This window comes from Aulonocara sp. 'chitande type north' Nkhata Bay, linkage group LG17 (assembly GCF_057382095.1).
Source record: "Aulonocara sp. 'chitande type north' Nkhata Bay isolate Kocher_YH1m ecotype deep benthic linkage group LG17, A_spYH_male_GT1.1, whole genome shotgun sequence".
In the NCBI taxonomy this organism is placed as follows: domain Eukaryota; kingdom Metazoa; phylum Chordata; class Actinopteri; order Cichliformes; family Cichlidae; genus Aulonocara; species Aulonocara sp. 'chitande type north' Nkhata Bay.
The window spans coordinates 9,848,922-9,874,172 of record NC_141360.1 but is presented as its reverse complement, the minus strand read 5'-3'; the positions used below and the strand labels follow the sequence as shown (position 1 = coordinate 9,874,172).

Below are 25,251 nucleotides of genomic sequence, written 5' to 3'. Positions count from 1 at the left end.
ATATGTCTGAGTCCATCTATGAGCAGCAACAGCCACGTCAATGCTTGTTTAACTTTCCCCAAGACACTGCCCTGATACAGTTCAAGAAAGGTTTTGACCCAAATTCAACTACCATAGCTGCATGCGTGCGTGTGTGTGCGTGTGCGTGTGTGTGTGTGTGTGTGTGCGAGAGAGAGAGAGACCTGGCCCTAATCCAGCTCAGAGCTGTTCACACCACCAGCGTGTAGAAGGATTCAATTAATGCTCAGCGGTACAAGCAAAGCAAAAAATCAGTTTAATTTCTAATCTGACTCACCTAAAATACTGTAGGCACTCTCTCAGTTGCCTTGAGACTTACTCTCCTTTTTTTGACATGCTTGCTATGTGCCTCCCATTTACTCCTATTCTAACCCCCTCTTTATATTTCTTTTTCCAATCATCGTCGTATCTTTCTTGATTTCTCCCTTAGTTTTTTTCTAACGCATTTAAGGCCGACAATTAAATTAAGTGATTTATTCTGAATGTTTGATTGCAGTTCATATGTGGGGACCCATATCCCATATAACAATTTTAAAAACTTTTTGAGGAGAAAACATTTTCATACATAAGAGTGTACATTATTTTTAATATCTGGAAAACTCATACATTTAAAAATCAAACTATTAAGGAAGCAGGAAGAAGTCACAGTCGGATATTGACGCTGCGCTTGATGCGTGCTCTTTGAAGTGAGAAGTGGGAGAAAACTGTGGCTTTCATCTGCAGCAGGATGCCATCCCTTTGTTCTTTGTTCAGCTTTTCCTCGGTGGATAAAATGACACTTTATTTCTGCATTATGTATTACCAACCGGGCTATTTCTGTTAAGAAGCAGCATATCAAATTTGGGGCAAAGTTATTCACAAGTCTCCACAGGCCTGCAGGTAAAGTGTAACTTTCAATGAAAACCAACCACAGCTTTTTAGGCTTTTTGTTTTTTTTTTTTACTAAAAGCATGTTTAACTTAATTCTAAAGTACCTAATGCAATCGGGAGAAGCTATTTAGAGCACCTTTCATCCCTCTCTGCACTGGATATGGTTTAAGTATAAACTGATATCACATATAAAAAATTTACCAGTTCAGGCACGTTTTTTAATCCGATAACTTCTCTGCAAGAGAACCTTATTCATTATTCATTATGAAATGTACATATTATGTATTTTTTATGCTGGATGGGTGTTTGATTTCAGCGTGAACCTCTGGCTGATTGTGTCCACTGGGAGTGAAATCCAGTCTGTCAAACTTCAAACACACACCTTCACGTGACATTAATACATACATATATTCAAACTGAACAAATACACCAAGCGAAGATGAGAGATAGTGGGATATCTGCAGGTGTCAAAAAACAAAAAATACGACCTTTTAAGACTTTTGAATAGAAGTCCAATTTACTCAGCATAATGAAGTACCACCAATCCCACTGATCTATTTCCATTTGAACATGGCTAATTAAAGTTCTGAAACAATGGCCTGAGAAGAAAAAGAGGGAAGTGAAATATCTATTGGAGGGCATGTGGCCTCTATTTTATTAAGTAAATAGTACAAAGTCCTAAATATTAACCTTTTCTTGTAGGAAATAACTAAACACGCATGTATGAGCAGCCTTCTACTGTTTTTGCTGTAAAAGTTATTAACAAAAAACAGACAAAAAGACATCGTCTGCACTCCAAAGCCATGCTGAGAGAGCTGGTGGCTAGTTGATGAGTATAGAGGAGCAACACAAGAGAGCAAGGGTTGGACTTACATTTACTTATATTTCTGCTCAATGTGTAAATACACAAATCTGTGTCACGTAATAATAAATGAAAAGTTAAAGGGAAAAAAATGTCACTACTTTTTCCTAGATAAATTTTAGGCTTCAGGCATTTTAAAGAGCTTCAGATGAAACTGGTTGCTTACAGCTGTGGCAGGTGGCTCCCCTGTAGCCACTGTTGGAGCAGTTACAGTGAAAGGTGCTCCACGATTGAGTACATATTCCTCCATGTTCGCAGTGACTGGGGGAACACCTTGAAGAATGAAAGAGACAGACAGAGAGAGAGAGATGTTTAGTGTTTTTTCTAAAGTTATCTGAAAAAGTTTATGCACGGAACAACAGACCTTCAGCATGCCTGACGGTTTTGATGAGGTGTGTAGGAGAGACGGGGAATATACAAAGTCTTTCAAAAAAAACCTTTCAGTCTTAAAAAAACATTTCAGAGGGCTTTATTTCAGTGTCAATGAGAGCACAGGTGTGTGTTCTCAGATGTAGGTGGCTTGAAACCTTCCTTTGTTGTGTTAGTATTGTTAACTACCATTGTAGGATCCACAGACAAAACTCTTGAACTCCCACCCAACCTGCCACTCAAAAAAAAGAAAAAAAGACACAATTTATTGTTTGCGTTTCTATTTTTTTTTAGAGAGAAGAAACACTTTTGTCCCACACATGGAGCAGCATTTCTCTTGTCAGTCTGCTGTGGTGCTCCATAGCTGCTCCTCTTTTGCACCCCTTTATACAAACACCTTCTGGTTATTGTCTCTCACAGACTAAATATATAGCCTATAAATACACAATAATGATTTTCCATGAATTCTTTGTCTTTTCGTCTGTTGGCTTAGGCAACCAATCCGCCATGGCTACATTATTTATCAAACTCATACCTCTCTTTTTTTAAATTAATTCTCCCACAACACAGCATACAGCCACAACAGCAAAGCTTTCCATTCTGTGCAGCCTGTGCTCTGCATAATGTTTCTCACAGGATCACAATGCATGTGTCCTGCTCCTAATAGAGGTGAGATGAGCAACTTCCTCCTGTGAGCCTAAAACATTAAGAGAGCTGCAAAACAGTAATTTTGTGTATATTTAGCTGGGACCCAGTGCAATTACATAAACTGTATTTATAAGCACTTATAAGCTAATTTGCATGTGCACTCCACACTGCAGTAATGGGCCTTAGCTTTCTTTTGCAATCTGTGAAATCGTACATTAATGCAAAATTTGCATTCCCATCTGGAAAATGACAATCATTAACTTTCTTAAGGCTTGACTACTCCAACACCTCCCTGTCTACATTAAAAAAGTCACACTCTAGAAGTGCTGCTTTTTATTGTTTTTTACCAAATGACATCACACTGTCAGAATTCCTTCCACTGGCTCTGAGGACATTTTAAGATCTGTTTTAAATATATGAAGTAAGATATATGGAATTATTTAGCAAACAACAAATTGATGAATAACTCTAAGTATGTCTTATATTTTAGAGTTGCACAAAGTAGCCAGCCTTTGCTTTGTTGACAGTGCTGCAAACCCTTGGCCTTCTCTCAATGAGCTTCATTCTGTAGTCACCTGAAATGGTTTTCACTTCACAGGTGGGCCTTGTCAGGGTTAATTTGTGGAATTTCTTACCTTCTTAATGGGGTTGGGGATCATCAGTTGTGTTGTGCAGAAGACGTGTTTGTACGCAGCTGACAGCCCTATTTGACAATTGTTAGAATTCATAATATGGCAATAACCAATCAGCTCAGTAAAGAGAAATGACAGTGCATCATTACTTTAAGAACTGAAGGTCAGTCAGTCTGGAAAACCGCTAAAACTCTGAATGTGTCTTCAAGTCCATCAAGCACTACGTCGAAACTGGCTCACACGAGGACCGCCCTGGGAAGATTCACCAGTGCTTCTGAGGATAAATTCACCCGAGTCACCAGCTTCACAAATCGCAAGTTAACAGGACCTCAGATTAGAGCCTAGATAAAAGCCACACAGAGTACCAGTAGCAGAGGAGACTGAGTGAATCAGCCCTTTAGGCCAAATAGCTGCTAAGAAATCACTACTAAGGAAAAGCAACACGCAGAAGAGAGATTTGTTAGGGCCAAGAAAGCCAAGGACTAGACATTAGACCAGTAGAAATCTGTGTTTTGGTCTGATAAGTCCAAATCTGAGATCTTTGGTGACGACTGTCACGTCTTTATGCGTCTTTATGCAGAAAAGGTGAACAGATGGTCTCTACATGCATGATTCCCACCGTGAAGCATGGAGGAGGTGGTGTGATGGTGTGGGGGTGCTTTGCTTTGTTGGGGATTTATTCAAAATTGAAGGCACAATGAACCATCATGGCTACCACAGCATCCTGCAGCGACATGCCATCCCATCCAGTTTGTGTTTAAGTTGGACCATCATTTATTTTTCAACAGGACAATGGAGTAATGGGTAATGGAAAGTAATGGAGTGCTGCGCCAGATGACCTGGCCTCCACAGTCACCTGACCTAAACCCAATGACATGGCCTGTTTTCTAGATGGTACCATGGTGGATCAAGATCTGATGTTATTTTACTACATTAATAGTTCCAACATTGTTTCACCATTGGCTGAAATGTAGCCCCAAACCATGACAGAGCAATAGAATTAACAGAATGACCATCTCTCAGATCTTAAGGACAAGACTTTCAGAAACTGTTCGTCTGCTGTAGATGCTTTTTTAGATCTGCCACATCTTCTATCATCAACTTACCAGTTTCCTCAACTTTTTTTAAGGATATGCTGCATAAAATGCCAACATATGCTAAGTTCTTTGGGAAACACGTGCAAAAATACTATTTCATATCTGTCAACCACTTTTTGTAGATTCTACTACAAAAGTTATCTGTTTTTATTACAGGTTGCTAGTGACAAAGTGCCTAAAGGTACAATTTCAAATTGGTTCTTTGCTGATGTGTGGACACAACTCTGGTTCATCCCTTGAGTTAGGTGCCTTTTTTTCATGCTTGAATGACTCATAGGCCAGTGTTAAGAGGTTTAGCAAACAAAAGACATTTCTCTGAAAATGGTCCGGTCTGGAAAATGGGCTGAAGATAGGTGAAAAAGCAGTCAATATTTAACAAAAGACCTTGAAAGAACTTTTTTTCCCATAAAAAGCTGGTTTCCAGTTATTTCTAACTCATCACACCAAGCAGGCGAAAAATAGCACAATACACTCCATCTCCACAACGCTTACCCATGAATACACTATTTAACAAGTCAACTTGGGGTCCTTGGAGGTTCACACAGAAAGCAGGAGTCTAATGTGGAAAGTCTGTGAAGTAAAAGTGTGCTCAAGTGTCCATGGTACTGCATGGTGGACTTTAGTTTTTTCTTTCTTTCGTTGCCCAGAGTGTGCTTCTCATCTACCACACAATAGCAGAGACTTTTCTACACTGTGGAATTTCAGCATGTTTTGGCAGCCTGTCAGTGAAGTAAAAGGCTGCCTCACACAAAGGCCACGGAGAGCATGGGAGTCAAACAACAACCAAACTCCTCACTGCATAAGAGGAAAACAGCATCAGGAAAGAGAAAAACACACCCTTCACCTCCTTTCAGTGCAGCCATTTAAAATACAGACACTGCTGCATCCATCACTCCATTACTGCTGTTAAACACCCGGGCAGCAATAATGGATTATTTATTGATTTTTGGAATACTGTGTTACTTTGTATGTAGTTATTAATGAGATGAATGATGTGTACCAATGTTACAGTTGTCAGTAGCAAACAACATCAACTTTGTACATACAAAAGAAATTACATTTGGTACAGTAAAACCTAATCTCTTGACTCTTATAAAGACTTTCTTTTTAACTATGAAATGATGACTAGGAGCTGTGTTACATTTGTTGAATCTTGTGTGTGAAAAGGAGCTCTACAACAGCATTTAACCCCTAAATCAGTTTTAATCAGCTGTCAACACACACAAGCACGTGTCTGTATACTTGTAAGAACCCTCACTGACATAATACTAGACTTGAACCCCTAACACTACTTGCCAAATGTCCTGATGGTAACCCCACATTTCAAAAATGTCTTGTTCTACTCGAAAGTTCCTGGGTACTATAATGTAAAAATCTTCCTCAGCCGTGCAACGCATCCGAAAAGATCAAAGAAAAAGAGTGAGGATGGGGCGGGATGGGATGGTGGGAGAGAAAATCAGAGAAGGTGGGAAGGACACAATGAAACTAACGAGTGGGACGGATGAGAAAACAGAGAAAAACAGGGACTGGATATCAACAACACCTGGAAAACAAACAAGGGGGAATAAAGAGGTAAAGCAAACTTGGTGAAGAACTGATTTCTAACTGTTTAAATGATAAACAACAGATTTTGTGACTGCAGACTGTTATGAGGGAAACATCTGTCTCCAATCTCCAATGAGTTCTTTTCCCCAACTTGATTGACTTGATGAGATCCTTTTACCATAATTTTTGGATGGACTTTCATGGCCCTTCCATACAAATCAAATCAACAGTATAACTTTATCTTCATTAAGTTGAGCAAACCAAACTTTTCTTGGCAAGAACTGCTTACATTCACAGAGAGTAACACTTTCCAGAAACATTAGAGTTTTCTGCCAACTGTCTCAACATTCAGGGAGTTGTTTGCAGCCTCAGACAGGAACACAGACAACGAGACTTCAGATTGGGGCGAATGGTGAGATGCCCTATAGCATTTTATCACCAAACCCAGTGAAAATTTACAAACAAGTCTCCAGGGGGCTCCTAGCTTGACGATTTGCAATGAAACTTGGTCACGTACGGCACGAACCACAGTCCACATCACAGGAGTCCTGGATTAACTCAGTCAAGACTTTGTAGCTTATCTGAAACGTTATAGTATGGAATGACAGTGTGCTGTAAAACAGCTTGGATCACAAGACTCGCATCCAATCTCCCTGGTTTCCATTACTGCCTCTGGCTAAAGCAACACGGCACAGAAACTTCCCTGATCTGAAAATTATTACTGGACAGCCCGACTAGGATGTCCAACAAAGACTTCAAATAGCTGTAGCGTGATGTATTGCATGAGCAAGAGAAGGGAAAGGTATGTATTTTCACTCTTTTTGCCTGCTCTGCACTTGCTCCTAGATATGCTTTCACATCACACACACGGTGACTTTGCATAGCAAATTCGATGTTTGTGAGTCCCTGCTCATGCTGACAAACTGGTGTGTTTGTCAGACAGACAGACAGACAGACAGACACAGAGACAGTCAGACACAACAAGAAGAAGAGTGGACCTCTTAGTGACCTGTGTTTCTTTTTATTTGAAAATGTGTGTGTGCTTTGACATGGTGTATTATTAAGTTGTCAGCTACCTGGCAGAAGCAAAGAGGTCAAAATTACTGCCTTCTGACAGCTTCATCTATTTGGCTTCAAAACACGCACTCACACACACACTTGCTGTGGACAGAGGTTGAGGTGGTGGTGGTAAGCTCAGGAGCTTTATAGCCTTGGAAAGCATCTGCGTCCTAAAGTTGTCAGTATGCTTCAATCAAAGTGTTTGTTTGAAACCGCCTCCTCCCACGCTTTTGCTGTGGAAAATTTTAGGGCTGCAACAACTTTTGCAATTTTCCAAAGGCTGACAATCGAACAAACAGCACTTTCCTTCGCTTTTTTTCTTTCATTCTTTACAAAGGTGAGGAGTAACCTACAAGCTAGACGAAGCTTGAGCTGCACTGCATCATGCACATGTTACAGTCCTCACTCTATCAAATTTGGTCTTTTTGAGATGCAAAATTTTCCACCTCTCCCTCCAACATGCCAGTACCTCTTGGTGCTGCTGGATCACTACCTGCTGTTTCCACTCCTCCACTACCCCTACAATCCATATATAGGCTCCCCAGCAGTGGCAAAGAAAGAGAGAAGAGTTGAGATGCTGAGAGAAAATGATGCGTACGTGGACCCAGATCATTAAGCGGCCAGCAGGGGAGTGGGGAGGAGGGACAATTGTGTTCAGGCATGGTGCAAGGCAACCATGCTCAGTCTGAGTACACACAAAATCCACTGCCAATTCCTTATTGTATAGTGTTGCTTTTTTCTTACTTTCAAAGTCTGTTTTCTCCAAGGAAACATAGTAAGAACTTAAATGCATTCTTTTTTTTTAAATCTGATAATCGCCTACACAAGGTGCCCTGTTATTATTTGCCTTTCAGTGCCAACTAATTCCCTAATTGCACAGCAAACAAGGCTTTAGGCTCTCCTAAAGGGTTGTTAAGCAGCAAAGGAAAAGAGCTCTGCATAAGTGGCTAGTGGTTCTCCCATTTCAGTTTCACATGCTAACTATGTGTTAGTGGTTGTGCTAGTGGATATTTGCCGCTGTGCATTTGCTGCAAACACATGAAAGGGACGAGTCTATTCTTTAAAAATACACTGTCATGTTATGTTTCTAAAGGATTATCTGTAGTATGAAACTGCTGCACACTCACTGGCTAACGACTTGCCAATCACAAATTTCACAATCAGACCTCTGACATCTTGTAAACATCTCAAGGAGCTTCAGAAACCAATGGGTAATTTCATGGTAGCCAAGTCCATCATCATTATAGTGTCCACGGATATATACAGTGGGTGGAGAACACTGAAATTCAGAAAATTACTGTCCACGTTCATGGTACATCTCTAATTATTACCCAGTACTTAGTTATAATCAGTGTAGGAACTAGCGCGTTATTAATTAACGCATTACAGTAACTACGTTATTATTGTGGTAACGAGCACGGTAACTAGTTATTATGCCAAAATCAGGAACACGTTAATCGTTACTGGGTTTTAGATAGGGTCGTTATTCATTATTTCATGTGTTGCGTTCGACTTACCTCGGAAATCGGGACACGGACCTGGGAATAATGTTACACTTGAGTAAACGGCTTTCTGGTTAGCCTCGTCAGAGAAGTTGGGATTCCAATATGGCAATGCCCTCGAAAACGGTTGTTTTGCTAGCCCTCTACAAAAAACAAATTACTACTAAACACATATGCAGCCATAGCTGGACTCAGTGAGCCAATGGAGATTTTTCATTTTTTCTTTTCTTTTTTTTTTCCATAACGGTATAAACAATGAAAGGTGGTGGATTGACCAGATGCTGGCAGATGTGTAAAAATAACTCAATTGTTTGGCGGTGGGTGGCTATCACGGAGCTTCCACAGATTCAGTAACATTAGCAAGCGGTGGAGGCCAGCAGGTGGATGAGGGAAAGGTGAGGTAGGAGGAGAAGCGACGCGAGGCGGCCGCCGGTCCAAGTGTAAGGTGAACTTCAGGTAAGAAGTTATGACCTGCAGTCTATGTGGGTCAGATATAAACCAAGTTTAGGTGCAGTTTATTTTCATTGTGCTAACATTTTACAGTCAGTTATATTAACTAATACTGCATACAAGCTAGCATGACGGAGTTTATATACTGCTAGGGGGGGGGTGCTATGATGTTACTGATAGTGAACTTTATTTTATCCATAAGGTTAGTTATTAGAGTTGCCAACCGTCCCCTAAAAAATGTATTCAGAGAAAATATTACGCGTTTACAGTTTGTCCCATACTTTGGCTACAATGAAAAAAAAAATACACAAAGCTGGATTTATTCTGTCTTTACGCTGCACAGCTGCCTCTTCTTCTCTCATTCTCTCCCCCTCCCTCTTCTGTTGCTTCTTCAATCATGAAACTGATCAATGATCAGCTGACCGGCTTTTCTGTCGCAAGTCCCGTCTCTCTTGTTTGTTTATCGCCCACTTTGCGCCAACAGCAGCACCTTTGAGCTTGATTTATTTAATATTACTTTCTAGTATCAGCTGATGTTTGCTGAAGCCACAGGTGTAAAAGCTGCTGGTCATATTATCAATTTGGATATGTGATGAGAGGGAAACATGAAGATGAAACCAGGAGATGTCCTTACTGAATCATTAGAGCTGAACAGGTGATGGAGAAACAGGTTCACCTTTTACGTGACATGAAGGAGTTGAAGGGAAGTTATGGTAAATGGACTGATTCTTATATAGCACTTTTCTGCTCTTCTGGAGTACTCAAAGCGCTCTATACAACAAGCCACATTCACCCAGCCACACCCATTCTGACAAGCACTACCTCTATATTGTGCACTATACTATATACTCACACACATTTATACTCCGATGGATGCATCGGAGAGCAACTTGGGGTTAGTATCTTGCCCAAGGATACTTGGCATGCAGACTGGAGGAGCCTGGGATCGAACCTCCAACCTTCCTGCTCTACCTCCTGAGCTACAGCCACCCTGAACTGTTTCTGAGAGACAAATAATACCAGGATCCTTTTTTAGACTGACAGCTGGTAACTGTACAGAGTCTAGCAAAGTTTTGCCAGGGGGGCAGGTAGGGCATTAACAGGGAAAAGGGAAAAGGGGGGCACAAAGAAATACTTTTCTTTCTTATTCTCATGTGTTGTAGATAGTTCAGGAGGTTAACTCAAGCATGCAGTTTGGGGGTTTTGGCTAAGTACTGTTTAGAATACCAGAATAGGGAGGGTGGTATAGGTTTAAGTTTATTAGATAGATAGATATACATCACTGTCACAACAGCGTTTTTTTTCTTTCAAAGGCTTTATGATTTTTCCTATAATTTCCTAGCCAAAATGCCCAGGACCGATTTTTTGTCCCAGTCCAGCCCTGTATGCAGCTCATCTGCAGTCTGGAATTTCCCACATCTTCCTACTCAGAAGGCAGAATTTCCGAGTATAATCGAAAGCACCACGACTGCAGTTTCCGTGTTGGATGTAAAAAGTGCACGTGACGCTGTGACGTAGGCTAGAATCATGGCGGCGGTCAACGACAGTCCAGGCGTGGGATTTCTGCACATTATTTTTTCCTTTCTGTTGGTAGGTGGCATAGTGCACTTGTGGCAGGATAGTGCTAACATGTAAGCAAGCTAGAAGACTGCCATCCTTGCTGGTATTGCAGTTAGGGAAGCAACACATTAATAAGAGAATTCTGAGTAAAACCAAAGTTACTTTCCCTAGTAACTACTTACTTTGAAAGTAACGAGTAACTTTAAGTAACTGAGTTACTTTTGATAGAAGTAAATAGTAATGTAACTAAGTTACTAATTTAAAGTAACTTACCCAACACTGGTTATAATTAATATTAGGTGTTATTCTTGTATTGTCATTTGTATGTCAGTTGTAATTACTAACAAATAAAAGTCACTTCACTATGTCTACATTCAGCCTGGCACCACATTTGAAAGGTGGCACTTATAGGGACTTACCTGTCAATGATGCCACACATGTCAATCTGCAAGTGGCTGTAGTTTCCCAGCAGCCTTTGCTGCACTTTGATCAGGTCAACAGTTTGGTCATCCAGATTCAAGAGACGCATACATCCTTGAAATGTGTTGAAGGGGTTCTTGCACTTTTGAGCGCTCTCCCCAGTGGGACAACCTGAGAAGGGAAAAAAATCTAATGGTTGGACTTTTAAATTATCCAAATGATTCCACATGATGTCGATACAAAAATTCAGAGATAGATTTTCTCCAAAGTTTTTCTCAACAATATTTATTTCCATCCTTCCTGAGAATTATCTCTTCACATCTTAATTAGGTGCAAAAATACACCCCCAAAAAAATCTTAATTCACATTTTTGATTTTAAAAAAAAATTGCACGTTATAAGACATTCAGAAAACCCCCACAGACGTCTTATAAAATCCAGCTCACAAAAACAAACATTAGCATTGTGGAAACAAAGAAACAGTTTGGGGTATGTTTTTAATATCCCTTGTTTTTTTGTTTTGGAACAGGAGGTTGTTTTGCATCGTACTACATCACTTCTGTTTTGAGCAACACCCTGTAAGCAAGAACTGAGGAGACTAACCTCCGCGGTTTTAAAAGCAAAATATTTTCTCATTCCTGTTGGGCTGTCAGCTGTTTAAGAGCTCAGTGCTTCCTTTGCTGTATTTTTTTGTCATGATGCTCCAAAAGATTTTCAATGGGTGATAGGTCGTGACTGCAGTTAGGTCGACTTTGTACCCCTGACTCTTTTAGAATACAGAACCTAGCAGTGAACTACAGGGACTAGCTGCGAATGAATGCAAACAAAGTCAGCTGGGACAAACAGGCACTGCAACTGCAGCTGTCATCTAAAAAGCAGCTCCTTCTGAATATTATTAAAAACTTTTATATTATGTTTTATTATTCATCATCATTCATAAGCTTAAATAAACACTCTCAAGTCATTTTACACTCTTCAAAGTTGTAGAATGATCACACCTCTGAAGACTGCACCTTTAGGTTTTATAAAGACTAACAGATTGTTTGGAAATGGTATGGGTTTCAAATATTTGTGATTACGTTTTCACAGAACTCTACTCTGTGATAAACTAAGTACATGTCAAGATTCACGAGCTTTAAGAAATACGTTCAGCAGTATAACTGCTGGTCATTGTACTGTTGCACAACCCAGATCAGCCAAACTTAATGGACATCTCAGTGACTTCAAGGGGCCCAAGTCCCGTTTTTACAAAATAAGCCCAAATCATCAAACTTCCACCACTGTGCTTGACCATTAGTATGAGGTGTTTGTGCTGATATAATGTGTTTGGTTTTTACCAAATGTATTGCTGTGCATTATGGTCAAACATCTTGATTTTGGTCTTGCCTGCCTGCAGACATTGTTCCAAGCCTTCGAAACAAGCTATACTTACTTTCGGGTTTTCGTAATTGAACTGTTATGAACTTTAACATTTGACATGCTGACTGAGGTCTGTAGTATCTTCCTGGAAAGATTGTGTTACCGTGTTACCATACTGTTGTACTACAGATCAGCAAACTGCCAGGTCTTCTGCTCTGATAGAGTTTACACTTGCTAATGACCAGCTGAACTGATTAGCAGCACCTGGTTGCCACTTCCCCTTTTAATTCCTATAGAAGCAATAAGGGTGTACGTAGTTTTTCAGAAGACTCCATAGCATCCTGTGAGCACATTTTGTGCTTTCAGTTTTTCACATGAAAGCACAAATGTTGAACAGATAGAAATGTGACACATTTATATATCCAGGCAATCAAAGTTTTTACAAAATTTGTTGAAACCCCAATGCAGCAGAGAAAACCTACAGGAGAGCTAAAATCAAAAGTATTCAGCCTTTTCAGAACACAAATACTTAGATGTTGAGATGTTTTGTCAACCTATGACCTGCTGGTTGCACTAACACAAAGGTTCAGTAAGCTTTCTTTTTCTGATCACCTCATGCACAAAAGAGTAGCTGACCAACAAAGGCCCTCCACCCCACCTACTGTCCCAGTCCATGTTCATCTTATTCATTCATTTGAAAAAGCAACTCACAATATCATCATGGTCTAATATCTACTTAGGCAGTTACCCTCAATATGTTTTTGCTTACCACTCCCTTAACTTGCTCTTTGATCAGCCTTTGCACAGACTTTGGATTCTGTGTATGAACTCTGATTTAAGCCCTCAGCACAAGCAGTCCAGAGGTGGCTGTCAGATAAATCCTCTCTGCCCAATCCTGTGAATGAGCCCCATGTTTTATCCATCAGTGATTCGTGCTTCAGGTTGATCCTGGATGGCAGCATTCGGTGACCCAACACAGCATTGCTGCTCGCGGCTCTGCATTGCTCTAATTACAGTCAGTCAGACACACAGTTTGGCACTTCTTACCACAGGAAGGGGGGAAAGATGAGTCACTGGTCGTTGTCACCTTAAATTTTAGAAACTCAGAAGAAGACTTTGTTGGATCTGTTTTGCTTATGGCAGTCAAGATGACGCAGCAGGAAGTTTAGTGTTGATCACAATGTCATAACAATTGAGTTTCACCTGAAATTAGGTTAAGAATGTAACTACAGCTCAACTCACTGCCATCCTTTGCTCATTATACTAAGGCTGCTGTCTCTTAGAAAACTGGAGCACTTCTTTAATGTTGTGATACCATTCACAAGCAGTATATAAACATTTATGCTGCAGGCAAAGGTGTGTGAAAGGATAATGCATGTAAAAAAAGTTTAAAAACAAAACATTTCAAAAGATATCCTGTACATTAACAAAATTGTGTTAACAAAATCTGTTGTGGCATGGAAGTGACCTGCGCAATATTAGGCAGGTGGATGTAATTTTGCAGCTGATCTCTTAACAAGTTTGTCTTTAGCTCCATGTGTTTACATGTGTAGGGGTGGAAGAGAGAAAGTATACATGTGCTACAGTAACAGGTGGGAGGGAAATGAAAAGAAGAAAACCTCAATTTTAAAATAAAAACACCGGTGATTTGGAGAGACAGAATGACAGAGAGAAAATAGTGGATACAGTAAGGACAAAAAAGGAGGAAAAAAAAGAAGAAAGATGGGTGGAGCAGCCAGAAGAAAGATGAAAGAAGAGGGGGGTGGGGAGTGAGAGCCACCGAGCAGCTTTATGACTTTGTCCCTCTCTGGGTGGCACTAAACCTCCAGAGGAGATCTGGAGATGATAATTATTACCAGAGTACCTGCATGAATTTTAACTACCCCCGTCTGTCGATGTCAGCAGTTTCTCTGGCAGCAAAGCCCTTGCACATGCTTACAGTATGTATAATCTGTTGACTTTGACCATAGAGAGCTTTTAGAAACGCTGAAAATCCCCCCCAAAATCTCTCTATATAAAAGTAGTACATGATGCAGGTATTCTTACCACCAAAGAAGAGTTGACTATCTGAGGTGAGAGGAACCGAGATGCTGATGTGAGCGGTGGCTCCTTCATCTTTGTCCACTGTGATGCTTAGATGATCATTTTTGAAGCTCAGCTCCACATAATGCCACTGACCGTCATTCAGACCTGAGCCTGAGACACAAATACACACATACAAAATCCAGAACAGGGTGTGATTGAGTTCAAATCAGGATGTGACCTTGGTTTAATTTTAATTTCAAGTATAAGAAAAATATAAATTACTCCATTTCCATTTTTTACTTGCATACACTTGTTGGCCACTTTGTTAGGTGCACTTTGCCCGCACTGGGTTGGACCTCCTTTGTTTCTCAGAACTTAATTCTTTGCGCCACAAATTCAAAAAGGTTCAAAACTTTCCCTAGAAATTTTGGTCCATATTGACATAACAGCATCAGAGTTGCTGAAAATTTGTCAACTTCACATCCAAGGTGCTTTATTGGATTGAGATCTGGTGACTGTGAAAGCCATTTGATTATACTGAAATCACCGTCTCATTCAAGAAACCAGTTTGACATGACTGTGGTCGTAAAGGGTGGTCATGGCCAACAAAACTCAAGTAGACCATGGTGTTGAAAGCTGCTTTAAATTTGCCAAGAAAATATCCCCCAAACCAATGCAGCAGCAGTCTGAAACACTGATACAAGGCAGGATCGATCCATGCTTTCATGTGGTTTACACTAAAATCTGTTCCTTCCTCTTAATGTTACAGCAAAAACAGAAACTCATCAGATTCGCAAATATTTTAACTTCTCTGTCCTATTTTGGTGAGTCTGTGCTGATTGTAACCTCGGTTTCCTGTTTTTAGGTCACAGGTTAGCAGCCAGTGTGGTCTTCTGCTGCTGTTGCCCATTTGTAATGAGTGGGTATATGAGTTACTGCTCTTGTCAGCTCGAAGCAGTCTATCCACAGAGTTCTCCTCTGACTTCTGGCATCAACAAAGCATTTTCTGCCAGAGAAGTGCTGCTCACTGGATATCTTTTTCAGACGTTTCTCTGTAAACTTTAGAGATGTGGGAAAATCATGCATGTTTTGCTGGTCTTGCACCAACAACCATGCTACAATCATTAGTGATTAGCTGAGTAGATAGTTGTGTCGTTGAACTGATGTACCTAATGAAGTGACCATTAAGCATACTCTAATGTACCGGTATACGCAAATGAATAGAGAAACATGCAGATCGTGACTGAACCCACCTGCGCTGAGGTCCAGCGAGGATCTGCCTGCTTTACTGATCTGTAGTCGAAGCCTCGCCTGGCTCAGGTATAGGAACACTGTACCATCCTGCTGCGGGAGACCAAAGGTCAAGAGCAGACCTCCCTTGTTCCACGTCCTGAACTGCAGCATCACAGACACTAGCCCTGTTGACCATGATGTAAGGCCAGGCAACTGGAGGAAGCTGTGGGAGTCAGTGAACGTCACAGCCACTGAAACTGGCTCAGCACAAGAAAAGGTCACATTGCCCTGAGAACAGGAGGAGGGAAGAGAGAGAGAAAGAAATGATTGTGAAAGAGATAAAACATGAATATTCATCGACTGCAGAGGCTGACTTGGTTTGACTGGGTGTCACAGAGGTCTCATCAGCACCTCTCTGAAAAAGGACACCTGTATTTCCATATTGATATCAGCTGAACAGCTAAAACGCTGAAGGCTTTCTTTGGAAACCTGAAACATCAGAGTCAGAAAGGCTTTGCACACACTGCCACATAATCAAATTTCTTAATTACATCGGGAAACTGAAATAATACAACATGAGAAATATAGTTTTATAAACAGCAGTGTGTCCAAATATTCCATGATGAAATTTACCACGTATAAGCTAGTATGGTTCAAGTTTTCTTCTTCTTTTTTTTAACTGCCACTTGTCTCATGCAGCTCTTTTGCTTTGGGCTTTGTAACATCAGAATGTAGATGTGATGACACTGGTGATGATAATGAAGGAGATTATGATGATGCTAATGACGCTGATGATGATGATGATGATGGGTGTAAAAATAGGGAGGATGATGATGCAAATGATGAAAATAATGATGATAACAATAGTAATCATGACAGTGACCATTAGCATAATAATTACCACGATGCAGAAAAGGCAAAGAGGAAGGCTGGGGGAAAAGTCACTAAAAGTCTGTCGTAGGGAATAAAAGTTCACAGCTTGTTCAAACTTTCATCACGGAAGTACTCTAACAGAAGAATGATAAATGCTAAATAATTAATTACTATCATAATAAATTGACAGCCTTGACAGAAGGATAACACAGCTTTACTAGAAAATGCTATCATCACTATAATAAAACACCATTTTTCTATTAAATAATTTTTTTTACAGAAGACTTTTTATTTACTATAAAAATGTCACTTGTTCTTAAGCTACAAATACATAAACTGAAAGTTGCTTTGAACTTGCAGCTAATGTTTGATTTTCAAAGGGAAAAAAATGAACGATTGGCACACTGCAGAACTCCAATTTCTTTATTTAATGCATTTAGTACTTTGTGATGTTTCAAGCATACCTTCCCATCTTTAATCACCTGTGTTAGGTCCAATGACCACGATCACTGACAATAATATACGATCACATCCACGTCTTACATAGGACAAACAACTGATGAATAAATCTTCTATGAATAACACATGGAAGACCAGCGATATGTGGAAGATGTCTATGTCACATTTTTTGGCTCTGTAACAGCTCAACAAGGTGGAGATGATGTGCATGGATTTTTTCCCCCTAATTTTCTAGAGGTGCAGTCTACTGGTGGATGAAAATAGGATCAGCCAGACTGACCTATAAATAATCAGAGTGGTGGAAAAAAAACTCTGATGCAGTGATGCTACCCCTCATATCCATATTAAACCCTAGATATAGGGCTGTGGCTGACTTTTGTAAAAACTTTTTAAAACTTCCCAAAAACAAATCAAACATAAACTCTTAAATTTGCCCGATTACCTTGCTAAAGTGCCCTTCACATACAACGCTTCAATGGCACCGTTGTGCTCTGAAATTTATTATTTTCCTGGTTGGTGAGCACTCGCTGGTGACATGGTGTGACATTTGCATGACCAATAGAAAACATAGAATGGCAGGGAGCGTGCACACAAAATCCACATAAAGACCATTACTAGCTGCAAAAACAGTACATGCAAAGCACAGCAGCCATTCCAATAGCTAACCAGTGCTGACTGCTAATGTGTAGCTGATAAGTGAATTATGTGAATTAATGAAGTACATTTAACTTCTGCACATTGGTTCAATCGATGCAATGGCCCAGTAAATTATTCACTAGAGATGCAATAATGATAGATGTTAACGCATTCTTACAAATAACACACAAAGTGGATCATCACCAAACACAATTTAGAGTAAGAAGAAAGTGTAAAACAATACAACAATAATTATCCATCCATTCACTTTTGCTTATCCTCAGGGTCATAGGGGACGGCTAGAGCCTATCCTGGGCACCACAGGGTGGAAGGCTGGGTACACCCTGGACAGGTCACCAATATGATGCAGGGCTAACACAGAAAGATGTACAACCACATTCACACCTGTGCGAAATTTACTATCACTAATAATCGAATCCCACTAAATGCATGTCTTTGGATTGTGGGAAGAAGCCAGAGTATCTGGAGAGAATCGACAGTGTCATGTGGAGAACGTGTAAACTCCACACAGAAAGGCTTCGACTAGATGGTGGAGTCATTGGACTCAGGACTAATATTGAATGTTTAGTTTTTGCAAGAACTGCAATGCTGAGTCCTTCATGACATTACAAACCTATTAGAAAAGAAGTGATTCCTGAAGATGCATTTTGAAAATACAACTTAGTACACAAAAATGAAGTAATTTCAACGTATGCTCAAAAATCTCTTCTTTTCTCGTAGGTTTGAAATGTCATATAGGACTCAACATTGCAGTTCTTGCAAAACAAAACAAAAAGCTGAAATAAAATATTTAGAATACTTTACAGATATTACAAATGGATTGTGGAGGCAGTCAAGGCACTTGCTGCTAAACGACAGATGAATGTGCCATACACCCTACACAAGCAGAGATGCATGAAGATGAACTGGCAAGTGAACCCCAACACAACAATGAATATTGTACTGAAAGAACAGATGTCTTTGAGCTGGCTTTGGACTTGGACTCAGCTTTTCTCCTTTACGCACACTAAGATGAGGCCATGTTTTTTTGTTGTTTTTTTTTACATATTTAACAATGAAAGCTTTGTGTAAAAGAAAGGAGTTACTACACGGTGACATATAGCAGTCATTCTCAATCCTAGACTCCACAAAAACTTTTGCTTTTTTTCTACTAAACTTTTTGAAACTGCGTGTATGCAAAGAGCTGTCCTCAGAATTATTAATATAAACATGCAAAACTTAAATTAATAACATTACAGCTCTAGTTCGGCATCATGAGTGACAAGCAATTAGTAGGCAAAATTGTACCACACTATTACTTTTAGTGCTTGTGGTAAAATTAATTCATAAAATGCTGAAATATAATGACTCACCACTATCGCGACCTGTGAACTGCCGTGTTTGGCCAGGTCTATCAGGTTGATGTCGCTGTACAGCAGGTTCTCAAGGCAGCCATGAAAGTTCCTGTTGGACAGGATGGGTTTCTGCAGTCCGTGGCTCTGGACAGCTGCCACCGTCAGCTGCACAGTAATTTCAAAACACGCTATAATAATATTACCTTCTTCCTCTGAATGACATCAAGGTTGCTGTAAGAGGTTCATTCACAGAGTACGCTGCCTTTTAACGCAGAAAAATAAGCTCAAAAACACCTCTTCATTGCCTCAGTACACTCACACAGTTAAATTATGCACTGAATAGCCCCTTTGAATAACCCTCTCAAGCTGGTTGGCACAGAAAGCTGCCCACCTTCTGCCTTTTCATTCACTAGAAGAACTAATATGACTTGAACGTCCTGTCTGATTTATTCTCACTCTAACTCACTCACGCTGCTGAACAAATGAATATTTCTGCAGGAGTGGATGCGCTTTTGACACGTTTGCTTCAGAATGTGTGTGTGTGTCTGTGTGTTTCCTCTCACCGTGTGAATGTGCCAGTGGCTGAGATCAGCCGGTATTTGAACCTGCAGTGTATTTTTATCTACGGTCAGGTTTAGGTGAGTGCTGAGCCGCTCCAGCTTTACATGGTGCCAGTGCTGGTCATCAAGCAGACTGCCCAGGGAAACGAGAAGTTGACCACCAGAGGATGAACTCACACCTGCAACACAGAGGGAGAGAGGAGCGGGAGAAAAGTTGTCATGTCGGTGCCATGGTACATTTCAGAGAAGAGCAACATCCCCGGCCAACGCAGAAATCCCATTATGCATCTCCTGCTGAGGATCTTAGATTTTTTTTTTCCTGAAGTTTATTACCTCCAACGCACTTGAAGAAGAACATCCATAAAACATTTTTAACAAGGACAAACATCTGTAAAGAAAATAGTCAGTGTTTTTTCCCAGCAAAACACCTATAGGAAGGGATTGTGTTCAATCTATCAAAACAAAAAGCGCCACGGAAAGATTGCTGCATCAGTGGGATATTTTTTAATCTCTGTTTCAAAACAAGAAGCAGGTCACTGAGGTCACCCTCTTTCATTATAGAGCACATTTCTGTATGCTGAGAGGGAGGAGGACAGAGTACGAGAAATGATGATGCTACAAAATGATACCAGGACATAATTAATGACAGACCCAACACCAGTAGGTCTGATAGGTGGATTTATCTTTGGGTCCTCCAATGTGTTGGTTAGGAAACGAGGTTCTGCTGAAAGAATGAGCTACAACAAAAGGAGAGATATAAGCCAAGTCATTAATTATGAAAGGTGTTTTCTTCTAGATAGAAAGACAGTTCAAATTACAGAATTCCAACTCCTCATTGTGTGTTTAGGGGTCTGAGGTAGAGCTACGCAAAAGGCTGGTAAATGCTGGAAAATTGGTGGCTGGGAGTTAGAAAGAAGAAACCTTACAAAAAATCTGAAGCCTGCTCCCCAAATCAGTTTGAGGTTTTTAACCACTACTATCATAAACCAAGTAGTTTCTCCAATCTAAAATAACTGTCAGCGATCAACTTGCTGAATAGATCAAACTGTGGGTATCAGTTTCAGGTTTCAACAAGGGAGTACGCTGCATTCAAAGTTTGCATCAGTGACTTCATTTTTTTCTATATTGGCAATGTTACAGAGATATATTAGACTTATCCTAAATTGTCTTTAGTATTGTGCTTTAGCTATGAATCAAAGGTCCAACAACAGTTTTCCCACTACTAACAATCAAATTAAATCAAATTAAAATTAAAATCTGAAAGATAAATCTAACATGGAAGTCACAAAAACTGCAGGTAGTCTAGAGGCAACTTGAGGATAGTTCCTCAAAGCTAGTTGCTCCTATTTATTTCCTGTGCTAAAATGCTCAATTTTGCAATGGAAATAAGCAAAAATAAATAAATGTACGTAAATAAATCTCATCAGTATTTTTTATACGAACCAAAAGTGGATTAAAAGTACACACCGGCTGTTAGCTATCTCATGTTACAGTGCTATGGTTAAATGTATTGTAATTCAGTTTGGTTATGCTAGTATTACTTTATTAATACGTTAGCACTAAGTCGCCTGTGTGTTCTGCTCCTACTGTAGCCTAAAGAGGCACCTTGCTAATGAAGCTAGCTAATGTTAGCTGATGAGTAAACGTTCCAGCTTCTCCAAATATATCCCTACCTCCTAAAAAATGCAGGACTGACTAAAATAGCCAAAAATAGCCAAATCGAGGAAAACAGTATTAAAATTCACAAACCAATAAGTGATCAGTGTCTCTATCTTTTATAACACAGTTTGTGATTACACAAACATTTAAGTGAGTATTCAATGCTAAACAAATAAGTGGCTACATAATGCTCTTAAGTTTAACTGAGATCGTGATTAATGTTAAATAGTATCCAAACTTACTTCCAGTCTGAAACCAACTTTTCAGGGGTTTCAACAATGGAGCTTTGATCAGGACACAACTACCTTAGCTTAGTTTAGCGCAGAGATAGGAACATGGGAAACAGCTAGCTTAGTTCCATCGACAGAAGCCTGTCTTCCTCTTGCATCCAGTACTTACGCTGAGGATAAACAAGTAGTTTAAGAGAAAACAATAATAGAAACACTTCACTTCCATTAATGAATCTCTTTCTGACTCTCTGTCAGTCTTGATTCCCTTATTCCTCTTCTCCTTGCCTGCAAGTTTAATAGGAAGCTGAGAGAAAGAAGGTTCAATTTAAGAGAACCGTAACCGTGCCAGCATTTAAAATACAACTTCACTGCAAAGCTAACACACATTCTCAAAACCAATTCTTAGTTTTAGTCACAGTTACGAGGAATTTCATACCATACAGAAAGAAAAGGAGCAAGACATCCATGGCAAGAATTTGACTATGAGTGGGTTTCAGATTTGTTGATTTCATGTATTTGCATCTTTGTGTATGAGAATGGTAGGACACACAGTCTTACCAATGGTGTCAAACCATTTCACAGATCAATGGCTTTGAAAAAGATCAAGATTAATTTAATTATCATTATTCTACACAAGGTTGCACAACAAAATTGCAGATGCAGTACCCTCTATGAAAAATCCAAAATGAATTGAGTATTGCATAAACGGCCTTGGTTATATCAAGATACAACATGTTTTGGGTCTGTTCTTTTCTCTTGTTATCTTGTCTTGAAAACAACATGGGATACATTTTTATAAGTTATTACCCACCTATTTATATTAGGGTTATATAATCTGATTATATTATATATAATTAATGGCTGTGGCTGTTTTGAATGACAATTTGTGTTATTTTTTATCAAAATATGATTCTGTTCATCTGGACGTAGTGTTTTCAGTGCGAGAAACGATGAGTGACGAAACGTTTCTCGCACTGAAAACACTACGTCCAGATGAACAGAATCAACTTTTGGAGATTTACTTACCTGGATGATTGAGAATGCATCAAGATGTTTTACCAAAATACTTCAGTTTTTCCAGTAAATACAGTATCTTTTTCAATAGCACAAATTGGCGTCCCATTTGCTGTCAGAGAGAATTAAGTATCAAACGTATAGATGATGTCAAAGTGGCTATGTCCATTTTAATGTACAGTCTAAAGGTAAAACGCTTTACCACACTGGCAACAACTTGCATTTGTTTACAAAAAACCTAAATTAAGAGATCACTAAGATCCTGAGGGGAACATAAAAGTGTTTAACTGTTTTTTTAAAAACCTACTAAACAGAAAACATGAAAGCAACAACATCAAGATCAAAGTGCTAGATAGTCCCTTGTAGACACAGAGTAGTAGATAATTATAGCATAGGTTGGCATTTATACCCCAAAGATGCTATTCCTATTCTTTTTTGAATTCTTTGTCAGAGACATACTTTGTCTCTCTAGACAAAGTATGTCTTCTTTTGAAACATTCATTTTAGCTTACCATAAATTTAAATGAACCAAATCAGTCCTATAGTAAGTGTGAAAGGCAAGAAGTTATAGCAATATTTACCATCCACAGTAAATTAATATTTAGAAAGAGTCCTCCATTTGTTCTCCTTTTTTTCTGCCACAAATCTCTTTCACTTCCCAGTGTCTTCAAAGGCAAACAAGACGGCAGTCATTTACATTTTTACATTTGCCTTTAAACAATGAACTATGAGGGGTTTTTTTTAATTGTTTTAAATTCTATTTTAAAGATGCATTCTTTATTTTTACCGCACAAAAAAATTCAGTAGTAAGAAACCTATCATACAGCAGGGGAGTGCAGTAAGAGGTTTCTTTCCATTTTCTGGCTCCTCTGGGACTCTTGGGAGGCAGCATACAAAACGAGTAAATCGCTGTAGACAAAGTGGAATTGAGTAAGCAAATGCAACAGCAATCACCGCAGTTCATTGTCTTCTATTTTCTCTGCCAATTGGCACACTTTGTCCAAAGACATTCATCTCATTTCAGCGGCGCTGTTCAGATGCCTGGGGGGAAGATCTAGTTGTAGCTTTTGCTGCTCTGTACAATGAGCAAAATGCTGATTGTGGCAAAGTCGTGCTACTGTAAACCCTGAAATATTCCATTTAGTATGCCAGAGACCAGACAGTGAACACAGCATGTCCTCACTGCTGAGAATACGGAGAGAAGAAAGCCTTTCACTTAACATGCAGCCTGCCCTGCATGGATCTCTGATGCCATCCTAATTTCGTCAGTGATACTTAACACCATTTGTCCAAAAGGCACTGGAGCCCTCAGCGCATTTACTGCTGTGTATTACAGTTTTCCAATGGCAGTTCAGAATTGAAGTGAATTATGAAGCAGCAGGCTACATTACAGCAAACTGACATTTTGATAAATGTAAAGCATAGAGGAAATGAGATGGTTTTGGATAGCGGACATAAATCTTAATGAGCCAGTCAATTTATTCCAACTGCTTGGACAGCCACAGACACACAGAGAGGGTCTAAGTGTCTCACTGCATGTGTTTGTTTGACTGTCTGTCTCCTTGGTCACTGTCTATTGGTCTGTCTGTTATTCCTGTCTTTGTGTTTCCATTCAGACGTGTACTTATGCTAATGGATGTTGCTCACTAATTAATGAAAACACTTGCAACCTTATAAGCTGTACATTTACCCAGTTCACAGTGTTCACAGCCACCTCTCTGTCTCAGCCAGCTTGCTGTTCTCGTGAAGTGACATGAATCACCGTTAAAGAGAGGACCGGGACTGACAGGATCAGGCCGGCAAAAGGGAGAGATAACTGTGAAAAGCTTCAGAGAGTCTCTCACATTCTTCAGTGTTTAGATAATGCATCTAAACCTTCTGCTATTATCTATTAGCTCTGTTAGTTTGATCTTCTCTTGTCTTCCAACAGCTGACTGTGGAGGAGCATGCTGTGGCTCAGGGTGGATGCTCCAAGCTATTGATCTAAATTACACTGTCTGTAGACTCCAAGCTCCTTGGAGATTCGGAGGGAGGAAGAAGACAAAAGATGAATACCATGCAATTGTTAAAGGTAAATAATTCAATCTGAAAAAAGAACTAGCAGAGGCAGAATTTGGATCACATATGAAAAAGGCTTTGATAAATAAACATAAATATTTTTTTCAATAGCAAAAAAACAATAGGGTAGGGATTGACAGAGAGGCAGGGCAATAAAGAGAGCGTGCAGTGTCAGTGCTGTGACTGGGGCGAAGTACGATTTTTAGGATAATCTCAATTTAGCTCAATATAATCTCTGCACCGTTACAACAATCCTGTGTTTACTGTCGTTCCCAGCCAAGTTCTTTGAGCACTTTGCTGACTATCGGACTGAGCCTAGCAGGGATGTGACAGGCGTCACTCAGGGAGCTGATGTCAGACTGACAGCTTTTGCAGATGACGCCTCTTTCCAGCTGACATATACTAGACAATACCACCAGGGAAATAAACTGCTTCCACCCAGTCATAATGGGAATTGGACAATATTCTGCTTTTTATTTCAAGAATGCAGAAAGGGGAGGGTGAGACTAGGGTGAGGGGATGTAAAGAAGTAGAGAGAGGCCTGGAGTTGGAAACAGCAAATTTAGGCTTTCACAAAATCTTAGAAAAATAGCTGAGGGAATCTGGGATTTTCAGCGTGTGTGTGTGTGTGTGTGTGTGTGTGTGTGTGTGTGTGTGTGTGTGTGTGTGTGTGTGTGTGTGTGTGTGTGTGTGCGCATGGCAAAGGTCCCTTGTTCAAACATTAATATAACACTAAAATGCAGTTGAATTATGTCTTCT

The 25,251-nt window shown here is 39.8% G+C and overlaps 1 protein-coding gene across 1 annotated transcript in view; it reads right to left on the bottom strand.

Moving 5' to 3' along the window:
- Positions 1–25,251, bottom strand: part of LOC147309635 (contactin-associated protein-like 4) — a 108,544-nt gene that overhangs the window by 31,402 nt on the left and 51,891 nt on the right. The window contains exons 6-11 of the mRNA XM_086268620.1: positions 19,535–19,710; positions 18,990–19,136; positions 15,669–15,936; positions 14,437–14,586; positions 11,032–11,203; positions 1,917–2,023 (exon numbers count right to left, since the gene is read on the bottom strand). Coding sequence (XP_086124746.1) covers positions 1,917–2,023; positions 11,032–11,203; positions 14,437–14,586; positions 15,669–15,936; positions 18,990–19,136; positions 19,535–19,710 — 1,020 coding nt within the window. The remainder of the gene's footprint in view (positions 1–1,916; positions 2,024–11,031; positions 11,204–14,436; positions 14,587–15,668; positions 15,937–18,989; positions 19,137–19,534; positions 19,711–25,251) is intronic.